The sequence below is a fragment of the Cavia porcellus genome, unplaced genomic scaffold, assembly GCF_034190915.1.
Source record: "Cavia porcellus strain 051 isolate PalLab524CR breed Dunkin Hartley unplaced genomic scaffold, mCavPor4.1 scaffold_3, whole genome shotgun sequence".
Lineage (NCBI taxonomy): Eukaryota > Metazoa > Chordata > Mammalia > Rodentia > Caviidae > Cavia > Cavia porcellus.
The window spans coordinates 19,200,939-19,224,072 of NW_026947486.1; the positions used below are offsets into that span (position 1 = coordinate 19,200,939).

Consider the following 23,134-nt stretch of genomic DNA (forward strand, 5'->3'; position numbering starts at 1 on the left):
CTTTCACAGAGTAGGAGGCTCCAGCAAATGACATACTGGGACCGGGCAAACTTGCCAGAACAGGCCCCTGCAGTGACATTAGCTGCATATTCCCCTCTCAAGTGGGATTGGTGGGGAGTGCCTGGCCTGCTTGATGCCACTGACTAAGACCCAGTAGGCTAGCCCAAACTAGGTCCCAGCACCTGGAGGTGCACTTTAGTGGTGAAGCTTTCAGTAGGTTGACCTGGAGGGGTGGGCCCAGCAGAGGCTGCTGAGGTCTGTGTCTCCCTAGTACAGTGCAGTGGGCGGGAACACCTAGCTGGCGCAATTCAAACAAACTGTAACCAACAAAGAGAAAAAATTGGGCCTCCTAATTCACTTGTATGGAAGGAACCAAAAGTATGGGAAGAGGAAGCAACAAGAAAGGGTCCTCAGTCCCCAACCCTGAGAACACTGATGCAGGAAAGGGAAAGGCAAAGGAGGACACAAAACATGCAGTATCAGACACGGCACCAATAGACATAAAGCGATATCTCCAGAGCCTTATAGGTGAGTTTAAAAATGAAGTATTTAATGATATAAAGCAAGATATAAGTAGAATAGTTAGAGAAATGCTAAGCACTGCCCAAGAAAAAACAGATGGTGGAATGGAATAACAGAAAAAAAGGGGAGAATTGCTTGGTGGAGAAAATAGAGAAAACATAGAATACGTGAAGTAGGTTCAAAGAGATTACCAGGAAACTAAAAACTCTATCGAAAGCTGGCATAACAGCTTGAAAGAAATTTTTTTTATTTAAGGAGAAAAGAAAAAAAAAACAGTGAAAGGGTACAAGTTATACAGATTTACAGAAGAAAAAAATGAACAGTAGGAAATCATTAGTTAGCTTGAAAGAAATTAAGGATAGATTATCTGAACTGGAGGGCAGGTTTGCTTTCAGGATAAAGAGGAACTAGGGGAATTTGCAACCACCAATTCAACTCTACAGAGAATACTGCAGGATATTCTAAAAAAAGGAAAATACCAAGACTTCAGAAACTGTGGCAGAGAGGCCACAATGAATGGAGCAGAAAGCGAAATGAAGACAAACTGACAAGAAACGACAGAAAAAGAGCTCAACAGAAACGAGGCAGAGAAGATTGGATGGTAGGAATAGCTATTTTGGAGAAAACAAGATGTCATAATAGCTAGTGCTGATTTAGTATCATCTTGCTTTGAAGTCCCATCAAGCTTTTATTCTTCTGTCTCCATCAGTCTTAACAGGATGTATCTTATTGGATTTTATTATATGTGATAATATAAGCAAAAACTTTTATAGACAAGGAGATTATACAGAAACCATTGTTTATTTTCTGATAGTTGGTTCTAAATACCCTGTAATACTGTCATTGTCTTGAATGGTTTTACATTGTCTTGATATGTTTGGTGCTACAGTATACGAAGTTATACTCAAAGATTTCAAGGAAAGAGACACTACGGTAACTACTTTTATGTCAGGATATCTTGTGGTGAAACACTATTTTGCTTAAATGGTTATGCTTTGACCTGCACTGCTTTGTAGTTATGCCCTCTTTTATCTCAATCTCCTTTTTAAAAAATTATTTATTTTTTTATTTTTATCTTTTTAATTAAGGGAAAAATAAAAAAGCAGGATATATTATAGTAACCCACTTTGATTTCCTATTAACTTGATTTGAAACCCTGTATAGCCCTCACTATCTTGCTTTGACTGATTTTCCCCTATTCTGCTTTGCTTGATAGTACCAAGTTCGAAAGTATAGGCAAAACTGTGAAGACAATAAGATTCATTATGACGCCCATCCCAGTTGACTATTATCTTCATTTAAAGTCCTGTAATGTCTCCAATGTTTTGGTTTTATTTTTTTACTGTTTTGTTCAATTTTATTGTAACTGATGATATAGGCAATTCTTTTTAAGATAGCAAGAGGCAGTATGGTAACCATTGTTGATCATCTAGTATTTTTTTTTTCATTATCTATTATGTCCATCCTTTTGATTTGACTGACTCTGTTCTGTTATGGCACATTTGGTTTTACTGTCTTAAAAAATGTAATAAGAACTGTGGGAGTAATAAAACCCAAAATGTATAACTGTCATTGTACAAAAGAAAGGAAAAGGAAGTGCTCTAAAGAATATAACTGCATATATATTTAAGTCTATAAGATAGATAACCATATTACTGAGTTTTATTGTACAAAACTGTTTGCAGTCTCACTGTTTGAAAGTCCACTTTATGGGCACTGGGGATTTAGCTCAGCAGCATAAGCACCTGCACTGCAAGCCAGCAGTCATGAGTTCGATCACTGGTACTGATTAAAAAAAAAAGGAAGTCCACTTTATATGCTTTAATTTTGTAACCTTAACAACTATTTCTAAGATAACAATATGTAATCTATTAACTAGTGATTTCCTACTCTTTATGTTTTCTGAAATTCTGTATAACTTGTACCCTTTTTCTATTTTTTTCTTTTTCTCCTTAAATTAAAAAAAATCTTAAGTTCTTTTCAATGAGTAGACTTAGATGACAAGACATTTTGGCAACAATGAGTATATTGAGTTCTCAGATCTTGGCTTTGGGATGCCGTTATCTTAGGACTAGAACTTGGAAAGAACAAGATATACTTGGAGTGGTAAGAAATGCCAGATAAAGGTCTATGACCCATGGTTTTACTCTATAAAAGTCCCTGGAAAAGACAGAGTTTTGGGCAACCCACTTGGGTCCCCTTCTGTCTTTCTCTCTGACAGAGGCTTTGTTTCTCTCAATAAATATATTCTACTCTTCACCGCCATTTTTTCTAAAATTCACTCTTCGGTTTTAGAGAACATGAACTCACGGACATAGTAGGTTGGGAGTTTCATTCCCCTGTATCACTAAGACATTGACCTTGAAGCTCTGTACAAATAGAAAGTGAAGATTAAAGCAAAACTGTAAAGTGCCTGCCTAGCATTCAAAGCATGCCTCAACATGTACACACAGCCTGTCAGCAGAAATCAGTGTTGCAAGCATGTGAAGAAATATTTGTTCCTGGACAGGCAGAACCAATATAGTCAAAATGACCATACTTCCAAAACTGATATATAGATTTAATGCAATCCCAATCAAAATACCAATAGCCTTCTTCACCGAACTAGAGAAAATATCCTAAAATTCCTATGGAACCAAAAGAGACCTAGAATAGTAAAAACAATTCTGGGCAATGTAAAGCAGAAAATATCACAATCTGTGACTATAAGCTCATATGTCAATATTACAAAGCTGCAGTGATAGAAACAGCATTGTTTTAGTATATGTAGCATAAGGATGGGGGGATTGGAGACTACTCCCATCCACCAACCCAGGGTTAATCTTCCTTCCATTGTTATGAGAGAAGCAGAAATAAAATAAAGACTGGAAATCTCTATAGCTCCAGGCCAGAGCACATACACTTTAGATCTCATGGACTGAGACCCAGTAAATGTTTCTGAAAGAGTTTTGGCCCAGACCTGACACTGTAGCTGGAAAAGCCTCAGCCAGAACCAAGGAGTTCCATCTCCCCCACCCCTAGGAATTTACCTATGGCACCAAACAAAGACCAATGGGCTACCTGTGCATCCCTAATGCCCCCTTAGGTTCCACCCCAAACCGAGGCTACTTATATACCTCCACTCCACGTGTTCCATGGAGAGATCGCTGACCCCGGGGGGAGATGCCACACTCTAGGGGATCGGGGATGTCTCTCCCCGCATTTTCAAAATAAAGGTCATTTATATTTCATACTTCTTATCTTTTCAGCCACCACTTGTCCCCCACAGTTCTATCATATGTTTCCCTGACTGGGAACAGCAGATGAGAGACTCCTGAGCTTTCTCAGTTTGAGTCCCCTGCCGTTCAGGACCAGGACCCGACTGCATCCTGCATTAATTTCTGACTTCTACACTTGGGAGCTGTAAACTTGTTGCTGCTCACTTGCAAACAACACTAAACCAATTTACCACAGGTGAGTAACCCCCAGAGATTGCCGCTGGGCCAGACCCCAGGCGGGTTTTCTCCCCCTTTCTGTGGGTTCCCATGATGCTCTCACGTCCTTAGATAGCAGAAGGCAGAGTCTTTATGGGCCAATCTGTGTCCACACTAGGAGACTCTCACATCCTTTGGGTTTGGATAGCCCAAGGCAGAGTCTTCCTGGGCCAGGCTATGTCCACACTGAAGGACTCTCACATCCTTTAGAGCTTTTTAAGTTCTCACGGGCAGAGTTGTTACTAAACCCATGAGAAATCCACTCATATGTTGGTGATGGCCAATTATTATGTGTTTTGGAACCATATAATATGCCGATCAGTCTATAAGTAAAATGTGACGACTTAAACTTAGCAGACCATGGTCCGTTGCCTCATCTGGCTATAACTCCGTGGGCTAGACTCCACACCAGATTTTATCTTAGGGACCACTTCCTTTCCCCCTCCCAAGAAAAAACCATACCTATCTATGGCTTATCACACTGAGGACAAATTTACAAAACTCTCTATCTTTAAGCCTTTGTTTTGAGAATGTGTGTCCTTTCCCGTTCCTCCAGGATCTCTCCCTCTCCCCACACTTAAAGAGATAATAGCATCTTTCCTTGCAGCCTTTCAGAGCTTTCTCAGCGTCACCTTTCCTCCCTGCTTCCCCCCCCCTCCCCCGCTGTACGTGCCAACCCATTCCCCACCGAGATGGAAAAAATGAGCCCAAACAGTGTTGAGAGATATGTGCGGGGCTGCTTTAAGCTTTAAACTGCTTTAGGCTTTCATGCTGCCCCAACTCCGAGTAGTATCTCAGCTCTCATGTGGTGGATCCGCATGGGGTTCGGATCTAACGCCGTGCCCTAGTCCTCGACTCCTGTGAGCAGTTCCTCCACGTGACGGCTCAGCTCTGTGTTGGTTGGCTTCCGGCCACGCCCCCGGGAGAAGCCCCAGCTTCATGCTGCATCCCAACTCCACCTCCCAGCTCTGCCCCCTGTGCACCATCGCCGCAGCTTTGCGCGTTTCCGGGGGCAGTCCCAGCCCACAGCGCGTGACGTCCCGGCACTCGTGCCACCTTCACTCTGCATGTGCTCCCCCCACCCTGGCACCCTGCCTGCCCTAAGCACCCCACCCACTCTGCGTGTTCCACCTATGTGCTGCGTGCCAGAGAGACCCCAGCCCCTACCCCCAAGCGCAGGTACAGCTCTGTCTGCAGGCACTCTCTGTCTGCCAGCGCAGAGGCGGGTCCAGCAGACAATTGTGATCTGATGCTGTATTCGTGTTTTCAGATATAAAGTTCAAATTGTTTCTGCTGCCTTTTTTTGTGTTCCAGCCATGACAAATGTTTTCTTTTAGATCCAGATATACGCTTAGAGATATACAATCTACATGTTTAACAACTAAAATTGAAAAATAATTATGAAGTCCTTTTGCTGGGAACCACTAGGTCTTTTCCAAAACAAGGGTTGTATGATATATGCAAAACAGCAAAACCGACACTGCGGCAGAAGCCAAACTTAAACCTTTTCCCAGCCTGTCTGCCTGCCCTAGCTCAGTCCTCCACTGAGCCATAATTAACTATATTCAACTGATATTAAAATTAACTATATTCAACTGATATTAAATAACACCATAGTTGATTTCTCTCCTAAATAAAAAGGAAAAAATTAATTAAACAGGCCATCCTCCAAAAATCAGATGGCATTAGATATTTTAATAACATAAAGAGATATTTATATATATGACATAAATAACATGTCAGTTCCTAAAATTTTCTAGACCTGTCCTCCTTATGGGAAGTCATTACTAAAACTCATACATACCCTGTTGATTATATTTGACTCCTGTATACTTACTTAATTCTACAGATACCTTCGACTGTAGTCCAGATCTCAAACAAAAAGGCAAAACTTGACCTTCAAACCTCATAGAGACCTTAATATGGCTTTTCGTGTTTTCAACAACAATAATAATAATACTTGTGACACTTGGAGTTCTGAGACAGGTAAACCGACACAAGGTGGAGCTGCCTGCCCCCTCCCCGCCCCATTGACCATGCCTTAAATGCAGCAGAAGACATTGGGCAAGAGAATGCCCCATCCTGGAGTTTCTTTTGGGACCTTACCCCAGGGCTACTGGACTGTCCTAGCCACCAGAGAGTGGGTAAACCATCCTAACTTCTAGCCCTCACAGGAAATGCCAACAATGCCAGATTCATTGCCGACAGATCTGCTTAAACTTGCTGCTGAAGACTGACAGAGCTCAGGGCCAACAACAGCCCACTTTAATGTGTCTGTCTCAGAGACCAAGTCCCACTAAAAGTCTCAGGTAAGACATTCTCTATACTTGTGGACATAGAGGCCATATATACAGAGCTCTTCCTGAGTTTTCAGGTTGCTATAGTAAGTCCTCGATCTCTAGAAGGTATTAAAGTTCAACCTATGCCATTTACAAACAGGCCTATTTCATGACTGCTTCTTCCCAGTCCACCCAGTGGTGCTAAATCTTCCCTCTGCCACTTACTCTACAGTCCTAAATCTTAAAAATGCCTTTTATTCCCCTGTGTTTATAAAGACTGACTTAGACACACTAAGGCCTTAACAGCTTACACCTGTTATTGCTAGTAAACCTCTCCTCAGTGATATAAGACCACCCTCTTCCTTTCTTATTAACCAATTTCTCAGGCAACCCTGGTCAAGATTGACAGATAAATTTTGTGTTCTCACTTTGTTTATACTTTTTCAGGATACATAAAAGTCTTTCCCACAACCAGGGAAACTGCTGATATACTTACTAAAATCCTGTTACAGCAAATCATTCCAAGGACTACAACCAGGTTACAGCGACCCATACCTGGTATTCTTGGCAACCTCAACAGTGATCAAAGTTGCTGGACTGACATCCTGGTTTCACATCACTCAGGCTAAGCGGTGCCCTCCCAGCCCTAAATCTGATCATTCTGAGTGATCATCTCATCTTCTGTCACCCACCCGTCTGTTTCACGAAGGCCTCAGCCACAACTCTCAGGCTGTCATGTTTTGTTACCCAATTTGGTTTCTAATTACTTATTCTTTTTACAGCAGGACTCTTAACTTCTATTTCCTAAAGACTCCAATGTCATGCATACCAGAGACAAGCCTTACCTACCTACCCTCTTAACTTTTACCCTTTCAGATGGGGGACTAATCACCTCATAACTTCACTCCTCCTAACCTCACACTTATTTTTCAGAATTCTACCTCACTGTGACAATGATCCTACTTCAACATGGTCCTGATATAATGACATATCAAAATCAAAGGCACTTTTCCTTCTACCTCACCTGGGTCCTTAAATACGACAGTGCCATGCCTCCTCATAACATCTTGCCACTTTGTTTTTCCAGTCTAACATACGGGCATTCACCAGTGAAGTTGTCCTGGTTAAAACACCTGGCACCAGCGTCACCTGGGCATCAACCTTCATCCCGTCAACTCCCCTAGGTCCCAGGACAGTGCCCTCTTACAGCAGGAAGCAGTTAAAGAGAGAAATCTTTGCTCCTTTTCATAATAATAATCATAAGACGGGATATGAAAGAGTTTTGGCCCAGACTGGACACTGTAGCTGGAAAAGCCTCAGCCGGAACCAAGGAGCTCCATCTCCCCCACCCCTAGGAATTTACCTATGGCGCCAAACAAAGACCAATGGGCTACCTGTGCATCCCTAATGCCCCCTTAGGTTCCACCCCAACCCGAGGCTCCATATATGCCTCCACTCCATGTGTTCCACAGAGACATTGCTGACCCGGGGTGGGGGGAGATGCTGCACCCCAGGGGATTGGGGGTGTCTCTCCCCACATTTTCAAAATAAAGGTCATTTATATTTCATACTTCTTATCTTTTCAGCCAACACTGGTCCCCCACAGTTCTATCAGTTTCCCCCAGTGGAACCTCACTAAAGATTCATAAATATGGACAGCATCTGGACTGGGAATTTAGCTCAGCAGCATAAGTGCCTGCCTTGCAAGTGTGTGGTCGTGAGTTCAATCCCTGGTACCGATAAAAAAAAAATATGGACAGCATCTCACACATGTAATTTAATCAAGGTGAACTCTGGGACACACATGCTTATTATGGTGCCCTTGAGATAACCCAGCACACTGTTGGTCATATCCAGAGTCCCAATGAGAGGCACCCAGGCTGGGGTGCATATCTTTTTTTTTTTTTTTTGAGACAGGGTTTCACTATGTATTTCAAGCTATCTGTGAACTTATTATGTAGTCTAGCTCACCTTGAACTTGCAGGAATTTCCTGCTTCAGCATTCCAAGTGCAAGGATTACAGGCATGTGCTGCAATCTTTTAGTATGTGTGCTGTCAAAGCAAGCACGGGGTATATATCTTTTAAAATCCCAAAGCCTGATTTATCTGTGTACTGTGCTTTTTATCTCACTGTCATGCCAACACCATTGCTCTGTTTGTGCCTACCCTGAGCACATCTCATCATCTTCAATAAATGTAGCAGCTTTCTTTTTCTCCTGTACCAGGGATTGAACTCACCTTTCACTTGCCAGGCAAGTGCTCAGTGCTATACCACTGAGCTATATCCCCAGTGCTGCTTTTTCTTTTACCATTGGAGTTACCTTTGCAATTCTTTGCTTGCTATACATAAAAGAATGGAATCCATCTGTTGGATCTACCACATGGCATCATTTGATGATCATTTGATGATCACAACTAGGAACCATTAACAGACTCAACCAGCCAGTTGAAAAAGCCCAGCCAGTGAAGGAGGTAACTCCCCTGTTTGGGGAAGATTGTCTCTCTTCCCCTTTTAACAAGTAATCAAGGGGACTTGTTGCAGGACAACCCCAAGTAGTCACATCCATGAAGACTTCTGGGGAAGGGATAATAAAATTGTGGAGCAAAAGCTTTGGTCTTTGCAGGGTGTGGTAGGGCTCCTGCCCATGACCGGACTTGTATTTATGTAAACAAACACTCTTTTGCTGTTGGTCATTGCGCATAGGAATTCACTTTCAGCAGCTGTGGTTTCTCATGCCTCTGGGGGAACGGGACACTTTGGCTTTGGACAGAATGCTCTAGGCCACTTTCTTTTTTCTCTCTCTTTTTATCGGTACCGGGGATCGAACTCACGACTGCCTGCTTGCAAGGCAGGTGCTTATGCCGCTGAGCTAAATCCCCAGCCCCCAGGCCACTTTCTTAATCTTTCTTGTTGGACTAAGAGGCATGGGCCTGGTCTGACTGATATTATTGTTTCTCTCTTTGCAGGGCACAGTTGGCAGCATGCTAGCTGTGTAGATTTAGGTGGCCCTTGGGCAATGGCCAAAGATGTTTGTGGAGCCTGATGAGTCTGTAGGCTTACACTGAGTGGGTGCCCTTCTGAGGTTCGTTTTCACCCCCCCCCCGGGAGAACTCCAGTTCCGTTCTTATCCATGCTCCCAACTCCAGGCTTTCATCTACCAGAGAACTCAAATTCTTTGGCTTTTTTAGTGCTGGTCAACTTGAAAAGGCAGCAAGTTGAAAGGCAGAAAGCAGAAAGAAAAACTTGTTGTCATTTTAAAAGATGCAATTTTTGCACTGGCAAAGAAGTGCCAATGGAGCCAGCAAAGGTAACTGAGGTGACAGTAATTCTCCTGGGTCCTAAGCTGGCGTATGGCTATTTCTTCCAGAAGTTATTTCTCTAACGCTAGTTGTTTCTCTCTATCCTACTGGGTTTTTGCTTTTGTTGTGATAACCATCGCCTCAAGTTTATGTTCCCACCTAAAAGGATGTGTAACCCATGGCTGTTGTATTGTGAAGTTTTCCTTTTGTCACCAAAACACACATTCTTTTTGCGACTTGATCTAACAAAAATATAGAAAAATTTTCAGAGTTTAGGGGGTTTTATTGAAGAAAACCTACTACCTCTCTTTACACAGGCTTGCTGTGATGTTAGGTGTTTTCATAATTGACTTGAGGCATCCAGTAAGTAGACCACAGCTCTAGACTTCTTGTCCAGAATATTCCAAAGGGCTGGGCATGGTGGCACATGCCTGTAATCCCAGCACTCGGGAGGCTGAGGCAGGAGGATCACTATGAGTTTGAAATCAGTCTGGGCTACATAAGTGAGTTCAAGGCCAGCCTGGATTGCACAGTGAGACCCTGCTTCAATAACAAAAGCACACCCAACAAAATAAAATAAAAGATCAGAGAACAAGAATAAGCTTTAGAAAACAAAACAAAAAAACAAACAGGTCAGGGATCAATCTAGGAATAGACCTATTAGGTTCTCCAAACTCCTTCTAAGCACAAAACCCAATTTGGAGTATGCCTCATCCATTCTCCCTGGCTCCCTGTTTAACTGCCTTCTCAGATGGATATTCAATAGTACAATGAAAAACTGGATAAATTTTCCAGGGATTCTAAAATTTGCTGATGGTTTATCAGCCAAGGGTCTGACAAAAATCCAGTTGTTTTTCCAACTCTAGAAGAGTTAGTTTGAAGAGACACTCCATAAATACACTAATTTAGATTCAGAGTCTAGGGAAGATCACATTGCCCTAGGAGAGCATTTTATTAGTCAGTCAGCTCTATATATAGAGGAGAAAGTTCCAGAAACTCCAACAGGGCCCACAAGGTGGGGTAAATCAACTGGTTGACATGATCTTTGATAATCGTGACAAAATAAAAGATAAACATTGAGTAAGAAAGAGCATAGCTAAAGCTATGCTTTTCCTAATGGATACAAAGCCCACAGTGCTAAGAGGAACCAAAGCAATCCAAACAGTGGTGGAAACAAGTCAAAATACTTCAAGTACAAGTGACCCGGTTACTGAGCAAAGGAGTGATTTCTAAAGCCACTAAACCCTTATCAGGACGGTCAAAACACATAAGGCTCTTGACACTGGAAGAGGGACTGCTTTTGTTCCTAAAGAGAGATGAGGTCATCCACTGCCACGGTCACCAGGGAATAATGCCTAGATAGTGAATGATGGTGCCTGAAGAGGCCTGCATGACCCCCACACAATGAGATCCTCATCATCTTGCAGGAGGCTTTCATGATCCTAGATGTAGTGGGCAAGCCTTTGGGGATTGCATCTTGTTCAATTCAAATTTTATATTGGGATAAGCTTTCATCACATTTCAAAGTTTTTGTAGTCCTTAAAGGAATTAACAAGTCAGGTTTCTTTATCCCCACTCTATAAACAGTCAGTTGGACTGTTTAGGCTTTGTGTTAGACAATTTTGCCTAACTGCAAGCTAATGTAAGAGGTCTGAGTATGTTTAATGTAGTGTAGGTTAACCCATGGTATTTGGTAGATTAGGTGTATTAAATGCATTTTAACTTTTGATATTTTCAACCTATGTTGGTTTTACTGGTACCTAATTCTATCTGTACTGAGGGGAGGAGTTTCTGCATTTAAAAAAGAAGAAAGTATCAAATCAATAACCTAATCTTCCATGAGAAGGGGAACAAGGGAGGGACAAGAGGAAAAGGAAAGAAGAGACAAGAAAAAGAGAATAGAAGGAAAAATTGAAACAAAACTTTTTTAAACAAAGAAGGGAGGAGGAGCTGAGGAAGAGAGGAGAACGGGCAAAAAAGAAGCAAGTTATATCATGTAATCACTATGCATACCTAAAATGTACCAATAAAATTCGAATTAAAAATACTAATCTTCCATTTTACAAAATTAGAAAAAGAAGAGCAAACTAAATTAAAAAGAAGTAGAAGGTAATATGTAATAAAGAAAAGAGTCAAAGTACATAAGTAGAGAATAAAAAGAGAAACCAATGAAATAAAAAAATTGATAGTTTGGAAGTATCAACACAATAAACTTTCAGGCTAAGGAAAAAAACAAAATTCTAATTACTAATGTTAAGAATGAAAGGAGATATTGCTATTGAACTTTGGAAAAGAGGATTGTAACTGTACTATGAGCAAGTGTATGCCAACAAATTAGAAAGTCTAAATTAACTGGATGAATTCCTAGAAAGACACAAACTACCAAAACTGACTCAAAAAGAAATGGATAATCTGAACAGAGCTATGATAAATAACACTTGCTACAAAGAAATGTCCAATACCATATATCTTTACTGAATTCTATCAAAGATTTAAAAAGAAATAACAACAATCTTCCCAAACTAGAATAGAAGGAAATACTAATTCTTTGTATGACAGTAGTATTACCCCAATACCAAAACTAGACAAAGATATCACTAGAAAAGAAAATTACATGTCAAAATCCCTTATGATATAGGTACTTAATCCTCAACAAAATACTAATTGAATCCCACAACATATAAAAAGGATTTATACCTTGACCAAGTGAAATTTAGCTCAGGGATGCAAATATTTACACCCAAACACATCACAAACAAAGTTATGAACCTATCAACTAGCATGAAAATCTATGTCATATACTATGTTCATAGAATAAAGGACAAAAATGGCATGATCATGTCAATAAACACAACAAAAACACTTGACAAAGTCATGATAAAAACAATCAACTAGAAATAGAAAAGGAATTTTGTCAACACTTAGGTAGCATTTAATATATGTCAGATGCTCTGTTCCAACCACTCGACATTTATTAAGTAATTTCATTCTCACACAAACTCTATGAGGCACTCTATGAGTGTTATCTACATTTTTCAGATTGATAAACCAAAGCACAGTGCATTTAAGAAACCTTTTCTATATTAATCAGCTAGGATTTTCATATAGAAATTGTGGCTGTTTGGGCTTGGTGGTGCAGGCCTGTAATCCTAGCACTCTGTCAGGGCTGCGGCAGGATGGCTGTGAGTTTGAGGTCAGCCTGGGCTGCACAGTGAGTTTAAGGCCAACTTCCAGTAACTTACACTACATAGTGAGAGCCTGTCTCAAAAAAAAAAAAAAAAGAAAAGAAAAGAAAGAAAGAAAAATAAAAAGAAATTGTGGTTAGAAAGCCTGTGTTCTTAATCACATTCTGTTATACTGTCCCTCAAAGAATGTGGGACAATAATAATGATAAACAAATTGGATTTCCCTGAACTAATAATTTGACCTTTTTTATAAGTAAACTTAATGAATAAAACTGTTAACTTATATCAGCAACTATAATTTCTACAGGAAAGTATTTATAATATTAGTAGCAGGGTTAATGTTGATAATTAATTGTTATTTAAGTAATAAATTTGGCAATGATTATATAATTAAACAATTTGCAATACTGATATAATTTGCAAAATTAGTTACAAACTTTAGTGGCAGTAGCAATGAGTTCATTTCTATTAATAAGTAAAATTTGATTCATAACCATATTCATAATTTATATAATTAAGCAGAACTTTAATATCAGCAATTTATAATAGAAATTGGAATGTTAACCAGGTCATTATTAGGATCTATAATTTATATTAGTAATCTTAATCTGTAATACTGGTAAAAATTTGTATCTTTAACAGTATTTGTATCTTTAGTATTTTGTATCTAACAGTCTTTTAGTATTGTATCTTTAACAGTATTTGTATCTAACAGTAATTTGTATCTTTAACAGTATTTCATAGTTTATATTAATACCTTGGTTTCTTTTAGTAATTATAATTTATTACATAAGTGCTACTAATTTATATTGACACATTTATTTGATATTGGTAACAATAATTTAATTTCTATAATATACTTTAAGATAGGCAATTATAATTTATATTAGAATGTAATGTTTAATACTAGTAATTTCAATGGTAACTAATGTTTGATATTAGTAATGATTATTTAATTTCTATTGTCAATTATAATTTAATTCATAACATTGGCACTCATACTTTATATCAGTAACAATAATAGACAGTGGTCATGATAATTTGTAATATTAGTGATTATATTTTTGTATAAAATAATCAATGATTCAGTTTCTATTTGTAAGCAACTTAGTTTATAACACTGCTATATATCACTTTTGTTGGTAATTCTAATTTGATTTTTTTGTTTTTTGTTTTTGAGACAGGGTCTTGTCATGTAATCCAGGATGGCTTTAAATTCACCATGCAGCCTAGGCTAGCCTTGAACTCACAGTGATACTCCTGCCTCAGCCTCTGGGATTACAGACCATGCCTGACCCTAAAATTTCTATCAGGAGAACTGTTTGATAACACTGGTAAAAATGACTTGATTTCTATAATAATCAGATTCATCACATTATTTCTGTTAATTTACATTCGAAAACTATTTTTAATACAGTACTGGCAAGAATAGATAATCTGAGCAACAGGATTTGGAAGGCAAAAACTCTACTATTGACCTACATCCCCAGCCCAAGCAACAGGATTTGATAAACACTGGAAAAGATTATTTAATTCACAGTTGTAGCCATTAGTAAATTTATGGTACAGTTTAAGGATACCTAAGCCAAAAATCCAAAATCTGAAATGCTCCAGAAACTTCTTACTTTGTTTCCTTCTTTTGTTCTTTCTTTCTTTCTTTTTAGACAGTGTCTTGCTGTGTAGTTCAGGCCAGCCTGGAACTCACTATGCAGTTCAGCCTGCCTGCTAACTCATAGCAATTCTGTTGCCTCAGCCTTCCAAGTGCCTGGTTATAGGCGTGCACCACCATACTCAACTTCCAGAAACTTTTTGAGCATTGCTATGATGCTACGAGTGTAATGATCCAAGTATAACATTCACACTTGACTTCTTGTGTCAGGTCACAGTCAAAACACAAGCTCGCTAAAAATACTGTATAAAATTATCTTTGGGCTATATGTGTAAGATGTATATGAAACAAATTTCATGTTTAGATAGGTCCTATACTCAAGATTTCTTATTATGCAAATTCAAGTATTTCAATATCCAAAGAAAAAAAAAGAAATCTGAAACACTTCTAGTCCTGAGTATTTCAGATAAGTGATACTTAACCAGTGTTAACAGAACCTATCACAAAGCAACTTCATCTCGCCACATGCTCCACTGGTGGCACTTTGATATCACACCACTGATAACACAGCCATTGATAATACTGTAGCATTGCTGACTCTCTTCCTTCTTGGCCACCCAATTTTCCCCAGACTTACCATCTCTTTGTGGTTGGGATAGAAGGTCTGATCTATTAGAGGGAATTCTTCTGTCCCCAGTTTCTTGTGCAGTCGAACCATCTGGGCAAACTATAAGGGCCAGGAGACATGGGTCAGTGACTCCTTTACCTGGAAGGAGTTTCTAACCTGGGACCCCAAATGCTGCAGATTAGATTTGGCATGCCTTCCAAAGGCCCATGTGATAAAGGCTTGCTTCCCAGAGTGGTGCCATTGGGAGATAGTGGAAACAAGAGATGTGGCCCAGTGGGAGGTTTTAGGTCATGGGAGATGTGCTTTTTTTTTTTGAGATGTGCTTTTGAAGGACACTGTAGGTTTCTGGTTCCTTCCTCTTTATTTTTCATTGATATATGCTTGTGATACATAATAATTATAATCACTCTGAGGAATTAGTGCATGTGTACATTGCATATTAATCTTTTTTTCGTTTGTTTGCTTTCTGAGACAAGGTCTCACTATGTAGTACAGGCTGGCCTCAAACTCACTGAGATTCCCCTGCCTCAGCCTCCCAAGATATATTAATCATTTTTACTCCTCTTCTCCTCTTTTTCACTTTCAGGCCACAAGGGGAGTGGCTTTACTCTGGCACTTCCTTCTCCCATTAAGTGCTGCCTTCCTATAGACCCAAAACAACAGGGCCAATTTACCAGGGACAGAATCCTCTAAAACTGTCAGTCAAAATAAATCTCTTCTCTTTTAGGCTGATTGTCTCAGGAATTTGTTACAATAATGGAAAGCTCAGTAACACACTAAGCTTCTAAATGTCCTCACTTCCCATAAGTCACAGACCATCTACAGGCACCCACATGTATATATGAGCTATTCCATCTGCCAGTAGTGTTCTTCTTGTCACTTACCACCCATGGCTTGTCACAGAAGTTATAGACAGAATGCAAAGAGTTAACACTGGGGATTCCAGCATACTGCAGCCCGATGACCAAACTGCGGTAGTCTCCATTGCGTGCCATGCTGAAGGCATGCTGACGGATCAGCACAAAGTCTGGCTTCAGAGACCTGCATGGGGGGCAGGAGTAGGGGCATTGAGAGTTTCCCTAGAAGTGCTCCACCACTCTTGGAATAAAGACTGAATTTCTAAATCTTCGCAGTTCCCAGAAACCACCAAGTGGTTTCTTACCTCTGCACTCACAGACAAACTGGTCCTTCTGCCTGAGCACTATTTCTATCCTTCCCATCTGTTGACCTCCTTGAAGTCTTCCCTTCCTGCTGCCCTCCTCATCAAGGTCAGCTGGCAGCACACCCATTAAGCCATGGCACCTCCCTGGGCACAGTCTCTTAAATGACCACCTGTCCTCAAAATGTCCTGCCCAGAATAGATTCCAGCCTCAGGGCCTCTCCACAGGCTTCTCTCTCTGCCTGAAACACCTCTCCTCTAGATATCTGCATAGATAAATCCTTCTCTTTTTTCAAGTCCATCCTCAACTCTTTTTTTTTTTTTTTTTTTTTTTTTTTGTCTTTTTGAGACAGGGTCTCACTACGCAGTTCAGGCTGGCCTTGGGCTCACTTTGTAGCCCAGGTTGGTCTCCAACTTGCAGTGATCCTCCTGCCTCAGTGTCCTGAGTGCTGGGATTACAGGAATGTGCCACCACACCTGGCCATCCTCAACTCTTTTATGCTATAGGCCACCTTATTCAAATTGCAAACTCTGTTACTACCCAACAATCCTATGCCTGCTTTATTTTTCTTAGGAATTTTACATTTATTTGCTTATTTGTTGGGTATATCCCACAGCAGAACATAAGTGTCATAAGAGCAGAGGGTTTTTGTTTTTTGACTTGGTTTGTGTTCTCCTAGGTCCTCAGCATGTAGAGAATTCAGTTCTTGGCACAAGTGGGTGCTCAGTAAATATGGATCAAACATGAAGTGCTGAGAGCAGCACTTGGCATGCAGTAGATGCTTAATGTTTGTGAATGAATAACTGAAAAATTTGGCTTGTGGCCTGCTGGTATCCTTAGCTCCTCTTCAAAAGAAAAACTATCTCTTCACATCCTGTGTCTAAATTCTTGCTTACTCACTGTTGGGTGGAGAAGTGAGGACTCTCTTCCAGTTCTAAGGGAGTTTTTTATGCTTTTCTCATAACAATACGGTTCCCATTTAATACTCACCGCATAACTTTTACCCCATTCCGAAGAACTTCCATGTCCACAGAGAATCCACCATTGGCATGAGCCACAAGGTTGAGATCAGAGAACTCGGCCTGAAAAGAAGAGAATATTGGTGTTTTGCCTACATCACACACAAAAAAATGGCTTCTGAGTTTCCAGTTCTGTTGAGCCCCAAATCCACTTGCCCCAGCTTACCTGTTCTACTTTAATGTCAATTTCTCCATGGATCTTTTTCCCTTTGAAGTATTTTGCCCTGGAGAGGAACACAGAAGTGTATATTCATTAATCTCAGAAAAGAAGACAAAATCCAAACTGGTCCTGTGACTCCTTTGCCCTTTCAGTGCTGCCACAAAAAACCATAAAGTGGGGGCTGGGGATTTAGCTCAGTGGCATAAGTGCCTGCCTTGCAAGCAGGCAATCGTGAGTTCGATCCCCGGTACCGATAAAAAGGAAAAAGACAAAAAAAAAAAAAAAAAAAAAAAACAAAAAACAATCAAGTGCTGTAATAGTGTTGAAATACTTTGAAAAACATAGCAATTTTTGTGAATAATAAAGTCTGTTGTAGTTCTCATAGAGGTGTGTAAATGTCAAAAGCCACTGCAAACTTTGAAGTACATGCTTAAACTACAGAGAGCAAGCATGTCCCCAAGTATGGTCTGCTTGTCTCACTGTTACTGCAAATATTCTTGAAAAATCACAAAATACGTGGTTCTGTGTTAGTTATAACAGATTTTGAAATTGCATGGAGGTTTGTAAATGGCAAAGACCTCACAAAATACATATATAGGTCATGTGCTTTTGATTGCACACATTTCAGTGCCTGTGTGTGTTCTGGGTCTGTGTCTGCTTGCGCGGCCTGAAGCACTCTGGCTCTTTTTCAAGGTGGACACCTTGACGATGGATGTTCTGTGAGAGACACAGCAGTCATGGGTGGGCAGCTAGCTGCATCTCCCTGAAAAGAAGTAGCAGGCTGAGAGATACAGGCCAGGAGAGATTTAAAGAAGACACAGCCAGCAATGATGGCAAGGGTTGTGGAATGCAGCTGAGAATGAGGGAAAGCCACAGGAAGGAGGAGGAGCAGCAGCAGTAGGCACATCACGAACTGCTGCGCCATCATCCTCCACCCCATTTCAGCTGAGCTCCCAGAATTCCTACCGAACTGGCTTCTCCACAGATGGAAGTTGATCCTTACTCAGGTCTCTGATGGAAGAATGGGGGAAGGAGACACCTCCGGGCCTCTGGCCACTGACATGGCACAGTCAGGGTCTGACAAATATGTACTGCACAAATGGGCTCTGGTGACTTCACTGACACAAGAGATGCCAAGCATAGACACCCTTTTACTCCCCTACCCTGACACTATCATTAATACTGTCCCCTCACAAATATTAGAAGGGATTTCTATCAGAACTGCAAGTTCATAGATGAAAACATCTATGAACTGATGATGAATATGGGTGATGAGCACATACCACTGTTTTCAAAGCTTTTTTGACCCTGAATGTAGTGGACACTGTGATGTTTTGTTCTCTTTTTTTTTCTTTTTCTTTTTTATCAGTACTGGGGATCAAATTCATGACTGCACACTTGCAAGGCAGGCGCTTATGCCGCTGAGCTAAATCCCCAGCCCCTCAGACCTCCTCTTTAGGGTCAATGTATTTTTTTGAGCAGAAGATATTTATTAGGGAAAGGAAGCTTCTGTTTGAGAGAGAGACAGAAGGATCCCTTGGTTTTCCGAACGTTCATTTTTGGTCTTTTTTGGTACCAGGAATCAAACTTAGGGCCTCACACTTGCTTGCCATGCAAGCAATGTGCTGCTGAGCTACTTCTCAATGTATCTTTTTTTTTTTTTTTGTCTTTCTGGGACAGGGTCTTGCTATGAAGTTCAGCCTGGCCTTGAGATCACTTTGTAGCCCAGGCTGGTCTTGAACTTGTAAGGATCCTCCTACCTCAGCCTCCCAAGTACTGGGATTACAGGTGTGGGCCACCACGCCTGGAGTCCCTCAATGTATTTTGCATACCAGCTGCTGACAGTTCATTGCCTTGTCCCTGGTGGGAACTGTCTTCTATCACAGGGAATCCCCTCAGTCAAGGTTAACCTACTTCCCGAGGAACCTACTTGCCTGGCCTATATCTGATTTCTGAAAGGGTACAAAAGCTGGGCATGGTAGCACACACCTGTAATCCCACTATTTGGGAGGCTGAGGCCAGAGGATTGCTGCAAATTTGAGGTCAGCCTGGGCAACATAGTTAGATCAAGGCCAGCCTCAAATACATAGTGAGATCCTGTCTCAAAAAGATGAAAAAGAATCTGAAAGGGTACAAAGATCATCCCAGTTCCAGAGTCCTTTCAGAATCAGCTGAGGCCTGTGATCCAACTACATGGTGATCCAGTTTCTTCCTCTGCTTGACTTTATGCTGTTTAAAAATAGATTACATATTGTTATCTTAGAAATAGTTGTTCAAGGGGCTGGGGATTTAGCTCAGCGGCATAAGTACCTGCCTTGCAAGCAGGTGGTCGTAAGTTCGATTCCCGGTACTGATAAAAAGGAAAAAGACCAAAAAAAAAAAAAAAAAAGAAATAGTTGTTCAAAATTAAAGCATATAAAATGGGCTTTCAAACAGTGAGACTGGAAACAGTTCTGTTCAGTGATCCAACAAAACTCAGTAATATGGCTATCTATCTTATACACTTAAATGTACATGCGGTTATATCCTTTAGAGCACTTTCTTTTCCTTTCTTTTGTACAATGACAATTACACATTTTGGGTTTTATTACTCCCACAGTTCTTATTACTTTTTTTTGAGGAGAGTAAAACCAAATGTGACATAACAGAACAGAGTCAGTCAAATCAAAAGGATGGACATAATACATAATGTAAAAACAAAATACAAGGTGATCAGCAATGGTTAATACTGCCTCTTGCTACCTTAAAAAGAATTGCCTATATCGTCAGTTATAATAAAATTGAACAAAACAGTAAAGAATAAAACCAAACCATTGGAGACATTACAGGACTTTAAATGAAGATAATAGTCAACTGGGATGGGTGTCATAATGAATCTTATTGTCTTCACAGTTGCTGCCTATACTTTCGAACTTGGTACTATCAAGCAAAGCAGAATAGACTTTATGCTTTTTACAAGTAGGGATTTCAAAGGCACTCCCATTGAGCCTCCAATATGCAAATCTCTGCCTCAGTGTCCATTTCTGGAACCCAATCTAAAACAGTGGGCCAGGGAGGTCAAAATACAAAGAAGACGGAGGATCTGTCAGTACTAGGAGATGAAGCACAGGTAGCCACTGACATGCTGGAGCTACACAAAACGCTCTGTCAAGTCCGGTCTGCATGACAAGTATGATGCCGTTTAGGCCATCTGATCTGCTGGATTCTATCACACTGAAAGGAGGAGTCAGTAATGGGAAAAGATGCCATGTTGAACCTATTCTCCTGTGACAGAGAATGACAGCAGGGACCACAGGGGTTTGGGAGCAGCAGTGACTTCTGATGGTGGACTCTAATAGGAATCTGGTGGGAGGCAATGAACCAGATGGAGAAATATCTCTGGCACTTGAGAGGTGTGAGGGAAATGGTAACCAGATTGGAGTCACTGTTTGCTAAATGCCATTGATTAGCTGCAGAGAGATCTGACATGCTCATGGTGAATAATCATCACTTTAAGGCAAAATGTGAAAGCCAGAGGAGCTTCCTGACTACATTTAAGTAAACCCTGATCTGCAGCCACAGGACAACCAAAGAGGAGACCAGGCTCTGCATTCAATTGCAAGTGTGTCACAGCTTCAGAGAAGGTTGAATTCTCAGGCCTAAAGTGTCTTATGTCATGTTCACAGCCTTAATAGGACAGAAGTGGGACCCAGAGGCTTGGTAGGGGGATATCTGGGCAGATGCAGTTAAACATCTGGAACTTAAAGACTCACCTGAACCCCCTGTGCCTGCAAAAGTAGCCCACACCCCTTTGTTAAGATATAGATGTTTGGAGCTGGGGATTTAGCTCTGCCGCGTAAGCGCCTGCCTGACAAGCACAAGGTCATGAGTTCGATCCCTGGTACCCTCCCCAAAAGATACATTCTGTCTGTTTGAAGATAACTCAGAAAACCTCAAATGAAGCTGGTACCTTTTAAGTCAATGCCTACCCCTTCATGATCTACCTCCACCCCTCCTCCTGCAAAGCAGACCAATAAAAGACCGATGACCAATAACCCAGTGATAACCTCCCCAGTTCACAAATGCATAAATATAACAATATTCTGTAATTGTCAGAACCTCAACATGGCTTCCTTGGCCTGAACAAAAATTCTTGCAGTAGGAAAACAAACAGAAGCTTCTGAAATGGCACATTCCCATAAAAACTCAGGAGTAGGGGTGTAGCTTAATGGTAGAGTGCTTGCCTAGCCTGCACGGGGCCCTGGGTTCCATCCTCAGCACCACCAAAAAACAAAATAATAAATCAAAAGCAATGTTGTGCGCATTCTATGGGGTGATAGTAGAAATTATGGCCATTTAGAAATATCTAAAGGATGCAGGAGAGTTGATCCTATCTTATCTCCATTGAATTAACCAGTGTGACCCCTGACAAGGCCGGATGGCTCTAGAGAATGCCTGTAGTCTGCTGCAAATTCAACCAAATAGTAGCCCTGACTATAACTGCTATATTGGACATGCTATCATTGTGACAGCAAATTAGTAAGACCTCATTTATGGCAGGTGGCTACCAATTTGGTGAATACTTTCTTTTTAATTCTGATTAGAAAAGAAGACCTAAAACAGTTCATAATCATTGGAACTGACAATATTCACTGATAGTCTTTGCATAAGACTACAGTACTTTCTCATCTTGTGTCATAAGATAGTCCAAAGGAAATGGACCATCTGGACATCCTACAGACCATTATATCACACTGGACCATTATAGCTGTTACATCATACTGATTATGCAAAATAAATCCGAGATGGTTAGCATATTGCCTTGATAACACATATGTGCTCCAGATGGCAGGAGAGAAACTCTATAAAGACTCAGAGGCCTGCCACATTAGTAAATTTTTAGGGATACAGTGGTCCAAAGCACAGCAGAGTGGCCTCTCCGAAGAATAGGGCAAAGCATTCTCTCTTGCAGTTTCCACAGTGGAAAAGTATATCAGCCAGTAGGCCTCCTTCACGTTCTGAAAGCAGCATATTCCACATGTGGGAATACTGCTTGAACCCATGTTGCAGGTGACATATAAAGCTGCCAGTTCAAGTGTGGGACCAAACCACAAATGGGCTCTGCAGCAGGTCTGACCTGGAGTATATGTAGTCCTGCTATTTAGGCCATGTGATCCAGCAGGTCTTGTGATATTGGACGTATCAGCAACAGGAAAAGATGCAGGATGGAATCTATGAGAAGCCCAAGTAGCGGGCTCTTTGGGTTCTGGAGCCAGGTTATGCCATTTGCATCAGAGAATTATATGCCTGCAAACAAATCCTGCTGCAATACTGGGCCTTATTGGAGATAGAATGCTGGACTATGGGGCAACAAGTGACTGTGCTTCTGAAACAGCCCACTAGGAGCTGGATCCTACCATATACATCAAATAATAAAGTCAGCTGGGCCCAGAAGCCAAGACTGAGCCCATGTAAGACTCAGCAAGTTGCATGAGCCGGTAACCCAGATCCCTATGCCTTCCCCAGCTGTCATGCTGATCCCTCTCCCTCAGCTAAGGAACTCCTTAGAGCCAGCTGATGAAAAGGAAAAGTCAGCCTGGTTCACAAATGGGCTGTCTTGGTCTATAGGTGGGCGCAAAAATGGTTGCACTAAAGCCAAACTCTGAATGGTTCTGAAAGATGACAACAGAACTCATGGTAAATCTTCATGCTGTATGAAAAGTTTATCTATCTAGCTATCTATCTATCTACCTACCTATCTATATAGTTTTTGTAGCACCAGGGATCGAACTCACAACCTTGCGCTTGCCAGGCAGGCGC

The 23,134-nt window shown here is 40.9% G+C and overlaps 1 protein-coding gene across 2 annotated transcripts in view; it reads right to left on the reverse strand.

Annotated features, from left to right (window-relative positions):
* Syn1 (synapsin I) overlaps positions 1 to 23,134 on the reverse strand; it is a 67,044-nt gene that overhangs the window by 38,205 nt on the left and 5,705 nt on the right. For both annotated transcript variants that reach the window (XM_063245782.1, XM_005000241.4), the window contains exons 2-5: positions 17,342 to 17,399; positions 17,147 to 17,238; positions 15,881 to 16,037; positions 15,006 to 15,095 (exon numbers count right to left, since the gene is read on the reverse strand). In XM_063245782.1, the coding sequence (XP_063101852.1) occupies positions 15,006 to 15,095; positions 15,881 to 16,037; positions 17,147 to 17,238; positions 17,342 to 17,399 (397 nt within the window). The remainder of the gene's footprint in view (positions 1 to 15,005; positions 15,096 to 15,880; positions 16,038 to 17,146; positions 17,239 to 17,341; positions 17,400 to 23,134) is intronic.